Source organism: Rhamphochromis sp. 'chilingali', assembly GCF_963969265.1.
Source record: "Rhamphochromis sp. 'chilingali' genome assembly, chromosome: 21".
Taxonomy (NCBI): domain Eukaryota; kingdom Metazoa; phylum Chordata; class Actinopteri; order Cichliformes; family Cichlidae; genus Rhamphochromis; species Rhamphochromis sp. 'chilingali'.
The window spans coordinates 13,098,315-13,116,967 of record NC_137949.1 but is presented as its reverse complement, the minus strand read 5'-3'; the positions used below and the strand labels follow the sequence as shown (position 1 = coordinate 13,116,967).

The 18,653-nt window shown below is 41.2% G+C and overlaps 1 protein-coding gene across 2 annotated transcripts in view; it reads right to left on the bottom strand.

The window, feature by feature from the left end:
• syt14a (synaptotagmin XIVa) overlaps positions 1-18,653 on the bottom strand; it is a 39,140-nt gene that overhangs the window by 8,765 nt on the left and 11,722 nt on the right. The window contains exons 2-7 of one of the 2 annotated variants that reach the window (XM_080871673.1): positions 16,992-17,144; positions 13,233-13,460; positions 3,342-3,613; positions 2,808-3,257; positions 1,163-1,356; positions 601-674 (exon numbers count right to left, since the gene is read on the bottom strand). In XM_080871673.1, coding sequence (XP_080727799.1) covers positions 601-674; positions 1,163-1,356; positions 2,808-3,257; positions 3,342-3,613; positions 13,233-13,460; positions 16,992-17,091 — 1,318 coding nt within the window. In that variant the 5' untranslated portion in view covers positions 17,092-17,144. The remainder of the gene's footprint in view (positions 1-600; positions 675-1,162; positions 1,357-2,807; positions 3,258-3,341; positions 3,614-13,232; positions 13,461-16,991; positions 17,145-18,653) is intronic. The other variant, XM_080871672.1, reaches the window with a different exon arrangement.

The following is an 18,653-nucleotide window of genomic DNA, read 5'->3' as shown; positions in this document are numbered from 1 at the left end:
AAAATGCAATAAGAGTCCTATGGTCCAAAGTTTACATGAATTTAAAGAAAGTCATATTTCAGGTTTTATGGGAAAAGCTTATCTTATCAAAACTGCTTCCAAGTGAGAATTTAGTTACATTTTTTCAACTTATTTGGGATGGGTGCAAAGAGCTTGGGCTCCCAATATTGCATAAACAGTTGCTGTTATATGTAATTTACATTTTTATAGCAACAATTGTTTCATAATGTAAAACCTATAAATTACAGAGAGACAAAGTTAATCACAATTATCATGTGATCCAGTAAGAGTAAGCACTTGGCAACGGTGGGAGCGAAGAACTCCCTTTTATGAGGAAGACATGAGGAAAACCAAGCTCAGGAAGCGGCAGCCATCTGATGCAACCGACTGGGGGATGAGGCGACATTGAGTCAATCCAACATACTACAGCATCAAATTAGATATATATTAATGATAGAAGCCAGTTAAATTAGTGTGTCTCCAATCAACAGTCATTCCATTTACTTACATCTATTTGCATCCATGAAGATGTATTTAAAAAAAAAAAAAGGATGTGAAATTAACACTGATGACACTTTACAGGGAAGAACAGAAACTCACCTCTGATAATATAAACCTGTCCACCTATCAAGTGTTTTAGACAACAGAACAGTCCATCTGACAACAAGGGTTGGACAGCAGTAAGAAAAACAGCGGACCAAGATGTCAAAAAGGTAGTAGGGTGAGAGAGTTTCAGGTGCAGACATAACAGAAGATGCAAGGAAAGAGAAACAGGGTCAGAAGGCCAACAACAACAACATTTGCACAAAGTTCAACAAGAGGCAGTTTTTGTTTGAACTTGCTGCTCAGATCCCTGGAAGCTGACTGAGGAGGCTGACCGGGAAATGAGGGAAACCAGAGGAAAACTGAAAAGCAGGTGGTGGCCGAGATAGAGTACACTATCTCTGATTCGGAGAAGTTATACGCTGTGCATAGTCCCTCTCTGACTGAACGTAAGGAAGCGCATAGTATGTAAAATATATAGACTATGACTACAGATGTTTACAGGAGATACAAACTCCTATGCACAGGCTCAACTTGTCCTCTTCCGCTCTAGCATTTGAAACATTAAAAGTGTTTTCCTGCTCTTTCTCGAACTGGACAACAAAACGTTTTAGGGTACTTACTGGGTGGTTTGTTAGCAGCCAGGTTTTTGAAGTGGATGCCTTTGATGACTTCCACAGAGAGACGTCCTGTTGTGGCGTTGTAAACCAGGCCCACGAGGATCTCCGGTGTGGAAGCCTGACTGACTGACTGGAATGACGAGGCGCTTTCACTGCATGTCATATCTGAGAGGCTGACCTGGGATTCGCCACCCTGAAAGAGTTGGCAAACATTCAGAACATTCTTAATATCAGTTTTTAATTGTTAAGGATTTTCCAAAACACAAATGAATTACAATTCAAACAGCAGTTCACTACACCCTCCCTTTACTGCTCTGTCCCAGCAGGACGTCAAACTCCTTACTTGGTCATTGTACTGAATTTTTCGCATTCATCGATCACGTCAAGTAATCACTCTCAGACAGACGGGTGAGGTACGCAAATAACTGCCATCTACTTTATAAACACAGACAGATTGCTAGCATGTTTCAATCAATCTCAGTCTGTCTGTGCCAATGAGCGCAACTCATCTGTAATCCAACACAGTTGTATTCTGGTTATATTCCTGAATAAAGGCAAAGCTGCCGAATACCTTAATGCCTATTTGATTTTACAAATCACCGTCATGCAGTTACAATGTATCCAGTTTTCCGGTTTCAAATCTACGAGGTTCTGGCTTTGACTTCTTTTAATACACTACATACATGATGTATTTACTATCACAGAGTGTTGGTTTAGGCAAAATAGTGTCGTATAGTACACGCTAAATAATGCTAGCCACTATAACTTGGATATAAAATATGGTGGTAGCCAGAGTGGGATTAATGATCTGTTACTGAAATCACACTCAGTGGATAACGGCTTAACCAGGATAATCCTACTTTTGAACACTAATAATAGTAACATTTACAAAATAAACTTTGCATTTGATTCATTATTACCTCAAACTGTTGACTGAGCTCTTAAAGTCATCAGAGAGTGAGGATGCTGGACTAGGCCAGAAGCTGGCCATGGAGAAGAACCGTGAGGAAAATAAATCAGATTCAGGGAAGATTTTAATATGATATCTCCAAACAGATAGCTAACCCGCTAAAAAAGGAGCCTGTATTAGGCTGGGCAAGCTAACATTTGAAGGTTACGTAATGCACATCTTTTCTTTATACTTAAGGACTTGTGTTTTTGGATAGGCTAAAAATACTCTTTACATTTTTAGTTATCTTATGTTCAGTGAATTAAGCACTGAATGTTGCTGTATTGGGTTAATTCAGCACCTGGATATCTACATAAATAAAAAATATTGTTACTAAAGGGAAAGAAAACTAATATCTGACAGATTCAATGCAGGATAAATAGGTGCCTTTTAAGGCTGCCTTTCTTCTTTGTAGCCTTTGAAATAAAGTGAGCGAAAGGAAAAAAAATAAGTAAACTGATTATTGTTTATTCCCTAAGATGAAATGGAGGCAGTGTCGCACTACCATCTACTCCTGAGAAGCATTAAAAGCCAACAAGCAAACAAAACAGGCAGTTCAGTAAGAATGATCTGCAAAATGTGATCTCACTCTGAAAATGTTATCCAGTTGGATGAAAGATCAATCAACAAAGAGAAGTAATTAGTGAGGTGATGAGTGGCAGCTTGAAAGCCAACACCTGCTTTGATCATCTTACCGGGAGTGCACAGCATGGGTCTAATGTGACCGGCACCGACATTTTGCCCTGAAGGTTGAGCTTGGTGAGGTAGAACACCTTTTCCCCGAGCACCTTCTCCTTCTTCATTCGTCGCATGCTGTAAAGGCGAAATCTGATAGCATAATTGCTGATCATCTCTGACTCCACATGGCTGAAGCGGAAGGTCTCCGTGAAGATGGGGCACGGGCCTCTCTGGATCCCCGTCTTCGCCCTCTGTTTCTTGGTGGGCAGAAGCACCAGATGAACCTGCCAGGAGATGTTACCGGTGCGCTTGTAGCTGGGAAGGTCGGTTACTGCCATGATGGTTACAGACAGCTGCTGCTCCTCTGAGTTGTAGTCAAACACGATGTCGAGGGTCCCGTATTTTGCAACAGGATCTGGTTCATAACCTTTCGGTAGCTGGGCTGCTGATCCACGGGCTGACATATCCTACGGAAACCAATGAAATGTTCAGTGTTCAAAATAACACCTCAATCTAAAGTATCACTCTGATATTGCATGACTGGTATTTACCTCTGGGCTGAGGACAGCTGTACTGTCACTGGGCACGTCCTCCTCATAGCCCTTGTTGAGGTAACTCTCAGTCTCGGGGCCGTCGCTGCCCTCACTGGGACACTTGCCAAAAGAGAGGTGGGGGCTACCGCTGGTGTGGGACAGATCACACTTGGCATCACCCAGATCTGACAGCGTGCAGGACATCCTCGGAGAGCCATTCTCATCCTGATAGGGCGGTGGCTGAAGCTCATCCAGTGGCGGCGTCCGTCTCATCCTCTGGATGCAGTTGACTGGTTGGGAGGATATAAATAGATAAAATAACAAAATACAGACACATCATAACACATCGTTTAATAGGAACCATTAAAGAAAGTAATTTGGTTGCACACATTTACAGCTTCATCAGTGCTTCACTGTAGCAGCAGGTGGTGATATTCTGTATTCTCATCATCATCAACAAACATCATAGCATCAAAAGACCAAAATGGTCTTAATGCCTTCCAACATACCCAGCTTGTCAATCCAATTAAAAGCACTACATCCATAAAACAGGGTAAACACATATCTATTCTTTTTTTCTTTTTTAAGCAAAAACGTAACAGACGGGGGTTGAATGGTTTTCAAACTGGAGGAAAATCGTGCATTTCTTAAAGACTATTTTCAGCCTCTGATTTGGCGAATGTGAGCATTACAGCAGAGTAAATAAATAAATGGAGCTCTGTGGCACCGAAAACAAAGAACACTGTGCAAAGCTACAGAAACACAGGCAATTATTTTCAATTTTGAAGGTTTTGATCTTATTATTTATTTGTAAACAATGAGAGAAATGTAAAACTTTAACAGAGTTTAAGTAACTTCAAGGACCAAAAGTATTTAAATTTTTACAACAGGTTGGGTATGTAGCCCATTTAGTACATATGGTAGTGGAACACCAACTACAGCATGTATTCAAAATCAATCCTACAGACTTAAAAAAGACACAGATCTTGGCATTGCACGATGGATTATGTTTGCAAAGTTTCATCTGAAGAAACCACAAGACCTCTCGAGAAATGCCCTTCGGACAGATGAGAGGTGATTGGCCACACTGTACAGCATCACATTTGGAGAAAATTAAACACCAACTGTCAGCACCAAGGTGGAGGCGTGATGATTTGGGCTTGTCTTGCAGCCATGGGAGCTGGGCAATTTGCAGTCACTGAGTTGACCATGAAACAAAGTATTCTAGAGTCAAATGTGAGGCCGTCTGTCTGACAGCTAAAGCTTGGCCCAAACTGGGTCATTCGACAGCACGAGGACCCCAGGATCCCAGGCACAGCAGCAAATCACCTTGATGTGTTTCTTTTTAAGAATGGCTGAAAAAGAAAGAAATCAAGGTGTTGCAATGGCCCAGTCACAGTCCAGACCTCAGCTCAATTAAAATGCTGTGGAAGGAAAGCAAACGACAATGAACTGAAGAAGAGTGGGTTAAACTTTCTCCACAGTGTTGTGAGAGAAAACAACGACTTCAGTTAAAGGTGGGACAACAAACTACTGAGTCACGTGGTGTACTTAGATTTACACGTGACATCTTTGTACATCTTATTAAAGATTAACAGATAATAAATTAATTGTAACAATACCAGGTGAGTCTTAATGTTTAATCTTCAATTCTAACTCTATCAGTATTATTTCGATCTGTAAATTTGTCATTATTATGATTTTGTTTAAAAATTTTCAGACTTCTTTTTCAGCCTCACAAACAGATCTGATGCAGCTGCCCTCGTGAGTATAATAGCTCTGCGAGAGGAATCTTTTGAATGCACAGTCTAAATAAAACATCAGATACACACCATTAAAAGGACTGAACTGAATACTTCTTAATCTGCCACACATTTTATGCCTCTCACCTTTCTAAATGATTCAGTTGCCTGGAAGGCAAAGAGTGAGGCTGTGCTGAACATTTCTGTGGCACTTACAAAGAAGCCTGAATAGTGTTGTCAGCTGCATTCTCAAACCTGACTCCTTTGTCCAATTTGGATTCACAATAACTGAGCAGCCAATGCTAATACTCCCAGAGGGACGCTGGTGAGGAATGAATGCTTTAAACCCAGCCTGTTGCAGAAAAAAATAAGGGGGCAGAGAGAGAGAGAAAAGAAAACAAAAGATGAAGAAGAACATAACCTGAAAAGAACGATCTCTTCTTTCCTCTAACTTTTGGAAAAAGCCAACACTGTCATGACGTAATCCACTCCAACACAATGTTCCAGCTTTCTCCCAAGTTCCTGAAACTTTCACTCTTAATAATGTCGGTGAGACACCAGCTCAAAGTGGCACATATCAGTGGCAGGATAGAGGCAAAGGAGTCTTAACTAAGTGTCATGGAGGGCTTGATAAAAGGAGCAAATCCATTTTGAGCAGCTTTTTCCCGCTGAGCCGGGGGCGGTTGATTTGATAGAAGCTGCCGTGTAAAAGCACTACTCTTTTCTCCAGCCCGCTAATTGGGACGGTTACCATTCTTCCCCTCGTCTCACCCACCCTTTCATCCCTTCTCTGCTGGCGTTCGCCTTGTTTTGCCTTCTTGTACCTCTTCAAGTGGGAAAACAGTTTGTGAATCTCGCCTGTGAGAAGCAGGTAAAAATATCTCAGATGAAAAAATGAGAGATGCTGCATTCGGTTGTCCTTTTCCCAACTGTAAGCAGGAGGAAACACACCTGACCTCCTGATACCTTTCTAAAAGTTTTAAAAGGAGTTAAGCAAAAATATCAGCGTCGGATAATGTAGAAGGCTAAGTGTAAAGAAAACAGAAGTGCCATCACCCCAATTCAAACAAAGCAGGTGAAAGAAGCAGATAGATTTACTATATTACCAATAAATACATAAAACTGATATTTATTCTCCCTGTGAGAAACCAGTTGTGTCAGTGTTAAAGCCACTTTCTGCATGGTGTAAATGCAAACAAGCTACTACTTTATCATTAGTTTTTTCCCAGAAACACACTGAGAAGAGCTGCACCACATTCCAGCACTGACCTCACCAACTTGAGACAATGCTTTCAGTTCCAGACGTGCCCCAGAAGTGACCGTCTGCTCCGTATCTCTTAAAATAGTGGATAATCTACTCATTCATTCATTTATTTATTTAACTGGAAGCTGTTTAAAGCTGCACAGGGCAGATGAGGAGACAGGAAGTCAGAGACATCAGGAACCGAATGGAAAATTCAGTCAATTTTCAAAATAAAAGACCTCATACAGACTAAAGTCTCTGATTCTAAAACACTCGATGGAAGAACAAAACAAGGACACCCAGTATGAGTGCATGACTCGAGTTACATTAACAGTTGCACACCCTATTGTAGACCTTTTGTTAGGTTTTGTATTGTTGATTGTCATTTATGCTTAGAAATATTTAACCATATATGCTTAGAGGTGTATAATCAATTGTGTAGTGATAGGATGTGTGATCTTTAGCAGGCTGCAAAGGCTTGGTGTGCATTGCGCACCTACATCCTGGGAACATGGGAAGAGGTCGTACCTTGTTTTATTGTTTTATGGTAGGATAAACGTGGCTATATCTGTTTTAGGCTAAGTGCCTTTTGTTTAGATGAACTGTTGGACTTCCAGACCAGCAGGTTTAGGGAAGTCATTTATGGGGTCACACTCTGACCCCCCCCCCCCCCCACACACACACACACACACACACACACACACACACACACAGGCAAGGTACTCTTTGTTTGTATGTAGACGGCGTATGTTAATGAACCTATGCATATTCATGTAACCTCAATAAAAGAGCAGTGTTACGGGGGAGCGGACGAGAGCAACTGGGGTCAAGCGAAGGAACGGCGTTTGTCCGGTTCTCTCCCGTGCACGAGAAACATGAAGAACTTTGCCTACTTCGTGTCTTGCTTGCGGTGTAATTATATTGTCTTCAACGTTCCAGCGAATAGGTTCAAGCTACAAACCTATCACCTTTTTACCCCCAACTTTATAGATCCTTAAAAACATATAAAATATGCTTGAAGATGTGGCTCTGTGGAACAGTGGACTGAACCCAGCTGCAATGTATTCCAGTTCTTGTGTGAAAGCTATATTTGAAAAAAATAATTAATTTATTCATTAAAGAATCTCTGAAACACAGCCGGGATCTATTTTTCTGGCTTAGCATGGTGGTAGAAACTAAATCTTAATCCTGAAGACAATGTACAGGATTGGAACTACTTGCTGGAACTACATTTCACTCAAGAAATAATCCCTTAAAAATTGTGCAGAGTATAGACTATGACGACTGAATGCCCTCCTCCCAGTTTCAATCCCCATTTATTCTCTGTCTACAATATTCTTTGTAAAACATGTGCTCAGAGGTGTGGATACTAAAAATGGCTTCCTTTTGCTTCTGAGTTGCAGCATATGAATAAAGCTATCGTGATCTCACTTACACCTCACCGATTTTCATGTGAGAAAAGTGCTAAATGTGCAGGTTTGAGTGCGAGATGAACAAAATTTGGCTGAGAAACATTCTCTCACTTTTGTTAGTTAATGCTTCAGAAAATGTTTTTTTGCTCTTATTGAGCTGGTTGGGTAACCATTCAGAAGTAAACAAGGTCTTTAAAAATGTGGCCGACTTCCAACATGGCACCAGTCATCGCTGCACCCTCATTCACAAGTGAATTTTGTTCTATGTGAAAAACTAATTTGCTTCTTTCCAAGGTTTATGTTGGATTTTTAAAACCACTTTCATTCAAACTGAATCAAATCATGAACTCTGGATTAATTAATTGAGCTTTCTGGTCAGAGGTAGGCCAATCAGCTCTGAGTAAAGTGCATGAAATAAAGCCACAATCAATGAAACCTCATCCCCAACCTCCTGTAGCAGATGGCTGCTGTTTCTGAGCCTGGTTCTGCCGAAGGTTTCTTTCCTGTAAAAAGTGAGTTTTTCTTTCCCACTGTCACCAAGTCATCGGGGGTTGTTTGATCTTTGAGTTTTCTCTGTGTCATTAGAGTGTTTTACCTTACAAAATAAAGTGTGATTTGGTGATATATAATTAAAATTGAACTGAAACCATAGCAACAGGTAAATTAACAGAAATGTGAGTGTCTACCATATTTCTCTTAAAAGAAAATAATAACAAAAGAAAAAAAGAAGAGTTTTTTTTACATAACAGAACAGTTTACATTTAATCTTTAAATCTAATCATTATTATTTTTATAATAACTGTTTTTTTTTTTTCACTAATTATTATAATTATTGCCAAGAGCAAAGTACAGGTGACAAGACAAAATAAAAATATGGATACAGTGACAACACAGTTTATTTATGGACCTACTCATAATCATATACAGCAAATGATTTGGAGGGTCCATTGACCATAAGCTGAAATCCTACTATCCACATGAGTGAGAAAACCATCAAAAAGCACTGGTACATGCTGTGCAACACGGTTCTCAAAGTGGCCATTAGAGCAGGGGCTTACTTCAGAGAAGGGAAACCTTAGATCATTTTTCTGCTTTCTGCTTACTTCCTATTTTTGGAGTCTGAGTGAAGCCACCGGGGCACCCAAACTCTGATTCTGCAGCTCTGGCACAATCCTCCTCATGTTTTATACATATGTCCTGAGGATGAAGCTCTTCATACTCAGACAAACACAACAGCGGTAGCTGTGGGTGTGGAGAGGAAGCTTTTATGGCTGTTTGCTTGAAAAAATAATGAAATGCGTGTCCTTTAGCGCTCGTGGAAAATCATGGAAACGATTCACCTATTTATCTAATGAAACTTTCCATATTGCAGAGAAAGCCTGAACCGATGTCAGCCATGGCACGAGGCCGCTGCTTTGATATTGCTGGTCCACGATGGCTTGGTGGGAGAGAAAACCACAGCCATCAAAGCCTTACCACAGGGAGGAAAATAATGATCCTCCAGTACTTTCAACCGAAGTGCAGCCACGGACGGACAGAGTTTTTACCTCCTCTTTGGTTATAGTCGAGCAACTATAAGTAAGCTGATTATGATCTGATGAACCAAAAACTTTACAGAAGGCACACAAACAACTGCTTTGCCTTGAATTTGTTTTCTTGGCAGCCAAGAAATACATCATCTGCCAGTTATCTGGATAATCCTTGAAACCTTTAAGGGTATTAGAATCATGAGGAAAAAAATCAAAACAAGACCTTGCGTAGCTAACATGTTGTCATAAATAAACCGAGTAAATTTCAAATTATTGCTGGCAGGCTCTTGTGACTCAAATCCCTGCTTCTCTCTCACGCACAAAGAACACTCACTACGTGACGTTCCTGCAACAGGCAAGTAGTCAGTGATGGATTTGTGCAAGAAAACAAACATGACTTCAAACCAAAGTAAACAGCTCAGTCAATATATACTCACCAGCCACTTTATTAGGTACACATGTCGAACTGCTCGTTAATACAAATATTGGCCAATCACATGGCAGCTACTGTTTGCACTGATCTAGACATGGTCACAATGACATCATGAACTGAGCAAACTAAGCATCCGATTGTCTGTGTGTGTGTGTGGGGGGGGGTGAATGTGACATTGTTATTGGTGCCACGTAGGCAGAAACAGCTGACTTACTGCTGATCCTACACAAGCACCTCTGACGTTCACAGGCGATGTTCCTGAGAAGTTCCTTATTATACCTCTGCATGAGGTATAATCAGAATCAAAACACTATCAATCCAGCAGGGGAAATTGTTTTTATTATCGACACACAATTAAAAATTATAAATATGAAAGAAAATGTAAATGCTGCACCGGTCCGTTGTGGTGAAGAGAGAGCTGAGCGTAAAAGCGAAGCTCTCAGTTTACCGGTCAATCTACATTCCTACCCTCACCTATGGCCACGAGCTGTGGGTAGTGACCGAAAGAACGAGATCGCGAATACAAGCGGCGGAAATGAGCTTCCTCCGAAGGGTGGCTGGCCTCTCCCTTAGAGATAGGGTGAGAAGTTCAGCTATCCGGGAGGGGCTCAGAGTAGAGCCGCTGCTCCTCCACATCGAAAGGAGCCAGTTGAGGTGGTTCGGGCATCTGACAAGGATGCCTCCTGGGCGCCTCCTGGGTGAGGTGTTCCGGGCATGTCCCACCGGGAGGAGGCCTCAGGGCAGACCCAGGACACGCTGGAGAGATTATATCTCTCGGCTGGCCTGGGAACGGCTTGGTGTGACCCGGCCCCGGATAAAGTGGAAGAAGATGGATGGATGTAAACTTTCTCTACTAAAAAATAAGTAAAACAAAGACGCTAAAAGCTCCACACCCACAGCATGACTGACCTTGTGGGTAAGTTTATTGAGTCTGCTGGTACCTGCTGCCTCAGCACACCACAGTACAGATGATGGCACAGGCCACCACAGGCTCATACAACACTGTGAGCATCATCGGGGAGATATTAAACGACCTCAGTCGTCTCAGAAGTTGATAAGTTTTTGGAGAGCACTTCTGTGTTTTTAATGAAGTTTATTTTACTGTCATTGTGAACACCAAGACACCTGTAATCTTCCACTGTCTCCACCCAGACCCCATAAATGCAAACAGGAGTCAGCGGTGTTCTCATCCACATACAGTTTGCCCAAGTTAAGCTGCAGATGCTTTTGCCTGCATCACATAACAAAGTTACCCACCACAGCCTGATACAGCCCACTGTGGCTGAGTTATCAGAAAACTTTTGAAGGTGTCAGGCCTCAATGCAGGAGTTAAAGTCCATGGTGTAAAAGGGGAAGATGAGGGAGAGGGGACAGTGCCCCGCAGGGATCCCGTATCGCTTACTACACTTACTGTCCGACACACAGTGCTGCAGGCGCACATACTGTGGTCTGCCAGTCACTTAGCAAACTATCCAGGTCACTAGGGAGGCATCCACCTGCATCACTGTCAATTTATCACCAGTAGAGCTGGCCTGAAAGCACTGGAGAAGTTCAAAAAACATGATTCCCACAGTGCACGTCAGTTTGTCCAGGTGGGCGTAGACATGGCTGAGCAGGTAGAGAATGGCTGGGAGGCAAACTGGAGAGTGGCGGACATTGTCCTGACACTTTGGGCTCCTTAGAACCAACTGAGCATTGTTTGAGTCTACAGCCTCCCTGATTATTGTCACTCCTTTATGAGCACAATGTAATCATTTTCTGATAACAGGTCACGTCACAAAGCTGAAACCATCTCAAACTTGGCTTCTTGAACATGACAGTGAGTTCACTGTACTCTAATGGCCTCCACAGTCACCAGACCTCAATCAAATAGAGCAGCACTTGGATGTGGTGGAACAAGAGATCATGGATGTGAAGTCAACACATGTGCAGCAACTGTGTGATGCTATCGTGTCAATCTTAGAGGAATGTTTTCAGCGCATCTTTGAATTTGAACTATGAAGAGTTAAGGCGCAGTATTAGCAAGGTGTATGTGGCCAGTGAGTACATGTAGTGCATGTAGTGCAGTATTTTCAAAGTAAGCTTTAAAGCATCACAGCTGCAAAGGAAATACTGCACTGACATTTACATTTGAGGCACCAGAAACAAAATTCAGATTTCAATGATTACCTTTGGGACAATATTCTCTAGTTGGCTCCTTCGTGTCTCTAAATGAAGGCAGATTAAACATAAATTCATTCTAAAGTTTTGCTAGTAAGAGTTACCTGAAAATCCTGGAGTATAATATTACTGAATAGCACTCATTTCCCCATGTGGGATTATTTTCTATAGTGACCTAAAAATTCAAAGCATCATCTGAAGATAACAGAGACCATCTAGTGGATATCAGGAGACGCTCTGCTTTTCTTCAACAACAACCTTGTGCAGCCCGTTGCCTCTCTGCTAATGGAGTCAGAAGCACGCCATGTACTACTTCTCTCCCAGCTACGCATTCAAACGCGGCTTTAAATAGACTGTGCCAGACACCCGGCACTTGAACCCACTGTCTTATATAACACAAAAACTGGTTCAGACGTGATTCACCAATCAAGGACCCTGGCATAGACTAGATTGTTTTTGTCTTTGAAAAATACTGTCAGACACAAGCATTCCTGTCTGGGTGTGACGAAAACAGGCAACAACAGCACTGCCGATATATTTCTGCAGGATGGAAAAACAGGTCAATCGGGGACTTTTAGATGAATTTGACATTCCTTGTAACAGTTTTCTTCTCTATGCAACAGATACATTTGCTTATTTGCTTTCCCTAAAGGGCTAGTTTCACATTTAGGGGCATAGTGTAGGATGGTTCTTACAGGGTTAGATGGCAGGCTGGATATAGAGGTGAAAGAAGCACCTCAGGAAGCCACGAGCTTAAAAAACATCCATTGTAAGTGTTGACATGCACAGTCTCTTCATTTTAGGCAGAGCCAGTCTTGTCATTTATGCCATGCAAAGCTATTTTTTAAGCATAAAGTTGGGTAAACATTTACTGAGGAGAAAGTCAAGAGTGGCTTTTTGTATAGCGTTAAATCAACACGATATGCTTCTTGGCCAATAACGTGTCAGATGAATAACAAACTAATCCAAGGAGGTCAGTGCCAGCGCTCTTCTGTGACTGAACCCACCTCGACAAGGGTGAAGAACAATCGCAGCGATGGCGAGTCGGGCAGAAGGGAAACATAGACGTGTTATAAAAAAAGAAGGAAGAGTGCGAGGCTGCGGCTGTGCACATTGTACAGACAGTTGACTGTTTCACAACCCTCCCACGGAGAGTGTGCTGAACGGCAGCCTCGCTTTGATCACCTCTCTAGATTAACTGACAGTGTGTGTAAGTGTGTGTGTTACACATATGGTGTTCTTGTGTTTGTTGGTACAGAGCTGCAGAGGACTGTGAGCATTTAACTAAAACTCCCTGAGGTGATATGAAGGAAATATCTGAACTTCTCACTGTGTCAAATCTGTGGATACACGGAAAACATACAAGACGGTCAAATGTGGGAGGACCCACCATCATCAGCTGAGGCTTCACTGCTGTAGCCATCATAATCAGCAGTAAGCGGGCTGTACTTCTGCCGGCTCTCCCAGCTGAATCCTCCAGTGTGCTTGGCATTAGAGGACACCTTGGCTCCTCCTCTGAGGCCCTGGGAGCGGCTGACCGCTTCCTGATACTGACCCATCAGTTCATCCTCGCTGTCTGACGATGAAGCCTGCAAGTCAGCGTCGGAGTAGACCTTATCTGTTTGGGGATAGAGGACAATACAGTCAGTTCCACAATCATTTCCCTCCACACTGTCTTATATATCACAAAAACTGTTTCAGACATGATTCGACACACACAGTGTATATTAAATTAAAACAAAAACAATCGTGGTGTGATTGAACTGAAGACTTTTAGCATTAATTAGAGGTATTTTTAGGAATTTGCTGGCTTTATCTGAGGAAGTTTTATACACAGTCACACATTTTGAGGGGCTTAAAAGTAACTTGACTACTGACTGACTGTTTTATGGCCATGTGAGGCCCGTTACCTCGTTATAGAAATAAAAATTATGTTGATAAAAGATCTGGAACTACCTGTCTCCTGGAGCTCTCAATATGAGACCCAAAGAGATGTCCAATCAAGTGAGGGAGGCCGTTAATCATTCAATTGAAAAAACAAAACAAAAACAAAGAACCTTTAGAAGTGACCAAATCAACAAACTAGTACATTTTTTTAAAAAATAAAAGGAAGCATTCACTGGAAGAGCTGAAAAAAACCCACAGAAGATGACAAAAGTGGATGATGACAGGCTCAAAAGGTTGAAGGACATCGTGAAGGATTTGAATGTAGCTGAATGAAGGTCGATGAAGTTCATAATTTGCAAAATGAACATTGCACTGTATTTAATAAGGCTTTAAACAAGAGATTAAGTCTATAAGCTCATCAGGTCGAGTGTTTGGTACATTTATTAGACCGCCTGTCATAAAAGCAAGAAAACACAAGTTATTTAAAAAGCTGTTTAAAATAAAAATGATATTTATCAGGTAAAAAACAAAGTGAATTCTTGTTTTAACACCCAAATCTGAGCGGACAAAAACCAAAAGTAATTTTTCTGTTCAAGAAAGCAAATAAATGATGGAAAATCTGGCATCTTAATCAAAAACTAATAATGTGCATTACTTTGTTTTTCTGCTGTTTCTAAAAGAGTAAAATTGAAAATGTTTGGATAACAACAATACTTATAGTTTAGCATGAAAGAATATGATTAAAGAGCTTGCACACACTGGTGGAGTAACCATTACAAAAACATAAAATTGATTTTGAGAATCACCAATACTGTTAATTTAGAACATCTGAGGATTAAACCTCACACTGGGTGATGGTCTAATAGGTTTTGTAAGCACTACATGTTTGCTGATCTGATCGGATGTCCTTCCATAGACAGCATTTTGAAACCAGAGGAGATGCCCCCTGCTGGCTATTAGATGGAATTCAGGTTTAAGACAATTTTACTTTGGCTTCACTTTAAGAAGCATCTTTTTATATATAAAAATAAACACTGTATGGGTGGAAACAACAGATAAAATCAATGAGGGAAAAAAAATCATTGCACTGGTTCTGGCAGCTGTAGCTTATTGGATCATTCTGAACAGAAAGCTCGTGATCGCTCAGAAAAGCCTTTGATAAGTAACTGCAGTGAAAACAGAAGAGCCCTGTGATTAAAAAGGAACATCTGCACCCTCATCCTGCGATGTTACTCTCTCCTTTTGGTTTCTCCTCCACCAAATTACCTCCATCACACATCCAGCGTGATGTAGTGACTGAATTCAGAGAAATTTACAAGATGTTTAAAATTCTGCTTGTGTTATCAGTCTGTGTGTCATTTACTCTGATGTCATATACTCTTATGGGTTTTCTTGTTTATCTTGCCAAGTGGTTCTACAACATTTCTACTGGAATTATCACTCAATGCGACTCTTTCTTCATCACATATTAAATTTAAATCTCTTCTAAATTCGATAGCATTTATGGACTAAAGCATCCTTTAAACGAGTCATAAATTTGTCAAATGCATAAACTCATTTAGTTCGGTTAACTGATGGTTAGCCAAATCTGCTCACCTGCTTTGGTTGTATCAATCCAGCAACAATCATGCAACTTTCAATTAATGCCTTTTGAGTCACAACAACAACATGCTTTCATCAATGCTTTTAAAAAAGAGCTTCCAAATGTATTTATTAGCTGTGCCGTGACAGACTGGCAGCCTGGCCAACGGCGGATGAGATATTCTCCAGGTGTTCTCCTACGCCCCATTCCTACGCGCCAAAATGAGATTTTTGTTGTTTTAAAAGCTGAACAGGTGACACGTTTTGAAACTACTACAAAGGTTGAAAAGAAACTGGATAGATTTGTAACAGGTGTGTTTTACAAAAGCTAATGGACGTGATCTGAACACAAAAGCACAAATTGCCAGAGCCAATTTGCCTTCCACTGCAGGCAGGCGAGGGCGTCTCAATAAAAGCTGCTGCGTTTTCACAATACCATTTAAGAGACCCTTAAACAGGCAAACGTGTGATTCCACACGGAGGACAGATTGAGATTGAGTGAACCAAGACTTTCAATAGTCTAAACTTTGAACGTGTGCAGCAACCTGAAGTCACAGTGGAGGCTGTTTAAACAGTAATGAAGATTATTTCCAATAATGAAGCTGCCATGGTGCTCTGTGCACAGTTGTTACACAGCTGACAACTATTCATGGAAAACATAAAAGACTTTTTTTTTATCTTTGCCATCCTTAAATATTCAAACTCTAAGTCAGGCCTCGAGGGCCGGTGTCCTGCAGGTTTCAGATGTGTCCTTGATCCAACACAGCTCATTTAAATGGCCAAATTACCTTCTCAACATGTCTTGAAGTTCTCCAAAGGTCTGATAATGACCTAATCATTTGATTTAGGTGTGATATCTAAAGCCTGCAGGACACCGGCCCTTGAGGCCTGGAGTTGAACATCCCTGCTCTAAGTGGTCACTTAAAGACTATAGTTAGTTACACGTCCTCTCAATTAGAAGAAGGTATTTCTCAATGTGATGCAGATGCTCAGTGAGGGGATAATTAAAATTAGGGAAAGAAACACAATAAAGCAGAGAATAAAAATGTAGCTGATCAGAGCAGTAAGCGAAGTCAGGAAGCTAGTTTTCTCTCACTGTAGCTTTGTATTTTTTCCAGCAGGAGGCAGCACAGCTTTAAAAATAACCCAATCCGTGGTTGCTCTGCAAACCTTCCCACTAACTCAACATACATTCCCACTTACAACATGCAGTCTTCAATACATACATCTTTAACAAACAGAATCAGGAAACTGTAAACTGTTTTTTCAACAGACCGGTAACAATTCGAACTCAAATATTTGTCTCATGTGTCTGTCAAAACAGCCACTGTTCCAAATCTGTCCACACAGAAGGTCATTGAGATTAGTCACTTTGCTGCGTTACACTGCCTGCCTTTGTTTTCTGCAGATGGCTTCTCTGAGTCGAGCAAACTCCCCGTGTGGGCTCCCGGGGGGCACCAACCTTTTAAACCTTTGAAGCCCCCGTGGGCAGATGACAAGTAAACAGTCCTACAGCTGTCAGTAACAGTAATCCCGGCATGGGCTGAGAAAGGCCAGTGTCAGTGGAAAATGCCTCCATGCAGAGGCAGGGCCTCGTGCTGGGATCAAAGGCACTAAAGAAAATCAGATGTGAAAGAAAGACAACCGAATGTGCTTTCATTTTAAATTTATGCATGCTCACCTTGCAGCTCAGTGGTTTTCCTGAATTCATCAAGGCACTGAAGGCTTCCTGGGTTCTCTAGTGCCAACTTATTGTTGAGGTACCAAAACAGGAAAGTCATGAGGATGATGAAGAGTCCGATGGCTGTCAGAAACCCCAGCACCTCTGGAGAGACTAGAAAACAAATACGCATTTTTAAATATCAAAACGTGACTACTTAAGCTGTTTTTAGCCTTAAATCGAATGTAGTAGGTTGTCATGTTGTAAGAAATGGTAATAATGGTAATAATTTATTCACACCCGCTTTCACTTTTTCTGAGCTAAATAAAAATATTCAGAAGAAGTGACAGTTAAGTGAAACCTGGGTCCAGGCCAGAAACAACACAACTATCCTCTAATGCTAACAGGACATCACCTCTTTGCAAAACATCTGCAAAATCAGCAGGTGAACACAAAGCCAGCAGCAAAGAATGTAGAGTGATGTTACAGATGAATGTATGAGCCAAATATTTAACAGGGAACAGAATAAGTGCCAAAAAAAAGCAGTCCAACTTCAACTCTCAATTTCTATCTATATCTATTTCTACAATAAAATCGACGTGACATCTGACTTTTTACTTTTCCACATTGACAGAGTTTTTCATGTGTTTCAAAATAAGGAATCCTGTCAGTGTGTAGGACTAAGAGACTGAAGTTAGCCTAAGATTAATCTTTATGCTTTTCACTCATAATTATAAAACATTTCAGGTCCTCTTGGTGAGTAGAGAAAAAAAAACCCATAATAAATAATTTTTAGATTAGTTATTAAGTAACGTGTGATATATGTTACTTTTTTGAAAACGACCACAAATTACATTAACCAGTTGTTAAAAATAAAAACAAATGACTAATGTCCACATTCACAAACATCTTAGTTGTACAGTTAGAACACATCTTGGCTCCAGCTGAAACCTTCGCTGGGTACAATGCAGAAAAAACATCTGTACTGTGTCAGTATTTAGCATCTGACAAAAAAACACTTCTACAAACAATGCAGATGAGAGACACAGAGGCAAAGAAACCGGAGTGAAGGAGACACTCAGAGGGGTTGTGTCACTGTAGAAACGCAACCTGTTGGTTGCCATAGTGACAGGTTCAGGTGCAGCATCACACGGACCCCCAGACGCACGGGCGAGTCAGATCTCATTAAAGGCAGCACTGAGTGCCGCACATCAGGAGATCCAGTTAGGTCTGGACACAAACATCATTAGCGAGGCTTTGTTACGCCAGAATGAACCGGCCCAGGTGATACATGTATCCTGACTGCACTGGTGACAATATAAATGCATGACCTTCAGCTACATGTATGACCTTATGACATCAGGATGGAGGTGCAACGCCATCACAGACGGTTAAACGTCAGGATGCTTTTCTATTCTCTCCATCAGTGGCATCAAAGTGATCAAATAAGCCTATCATCTTTGTCCTAAACCACTTTTTTACTGTGCTTACATTAAAGATTTAGCTGCAATCAGCCTTCAGAGACCTGCTGTCACCACCTGCAGCCAGTTCAGAAGATTTTTTTAGCATTTCACTAAGGACAACTCATCTGCAACCAGAGGGTTCACTTCACTTGTTGGACTGTCTGGCTGAAGTGAGCGGTTATAACTGTTAAATATAAAAACACGGACAATACAAGGATGG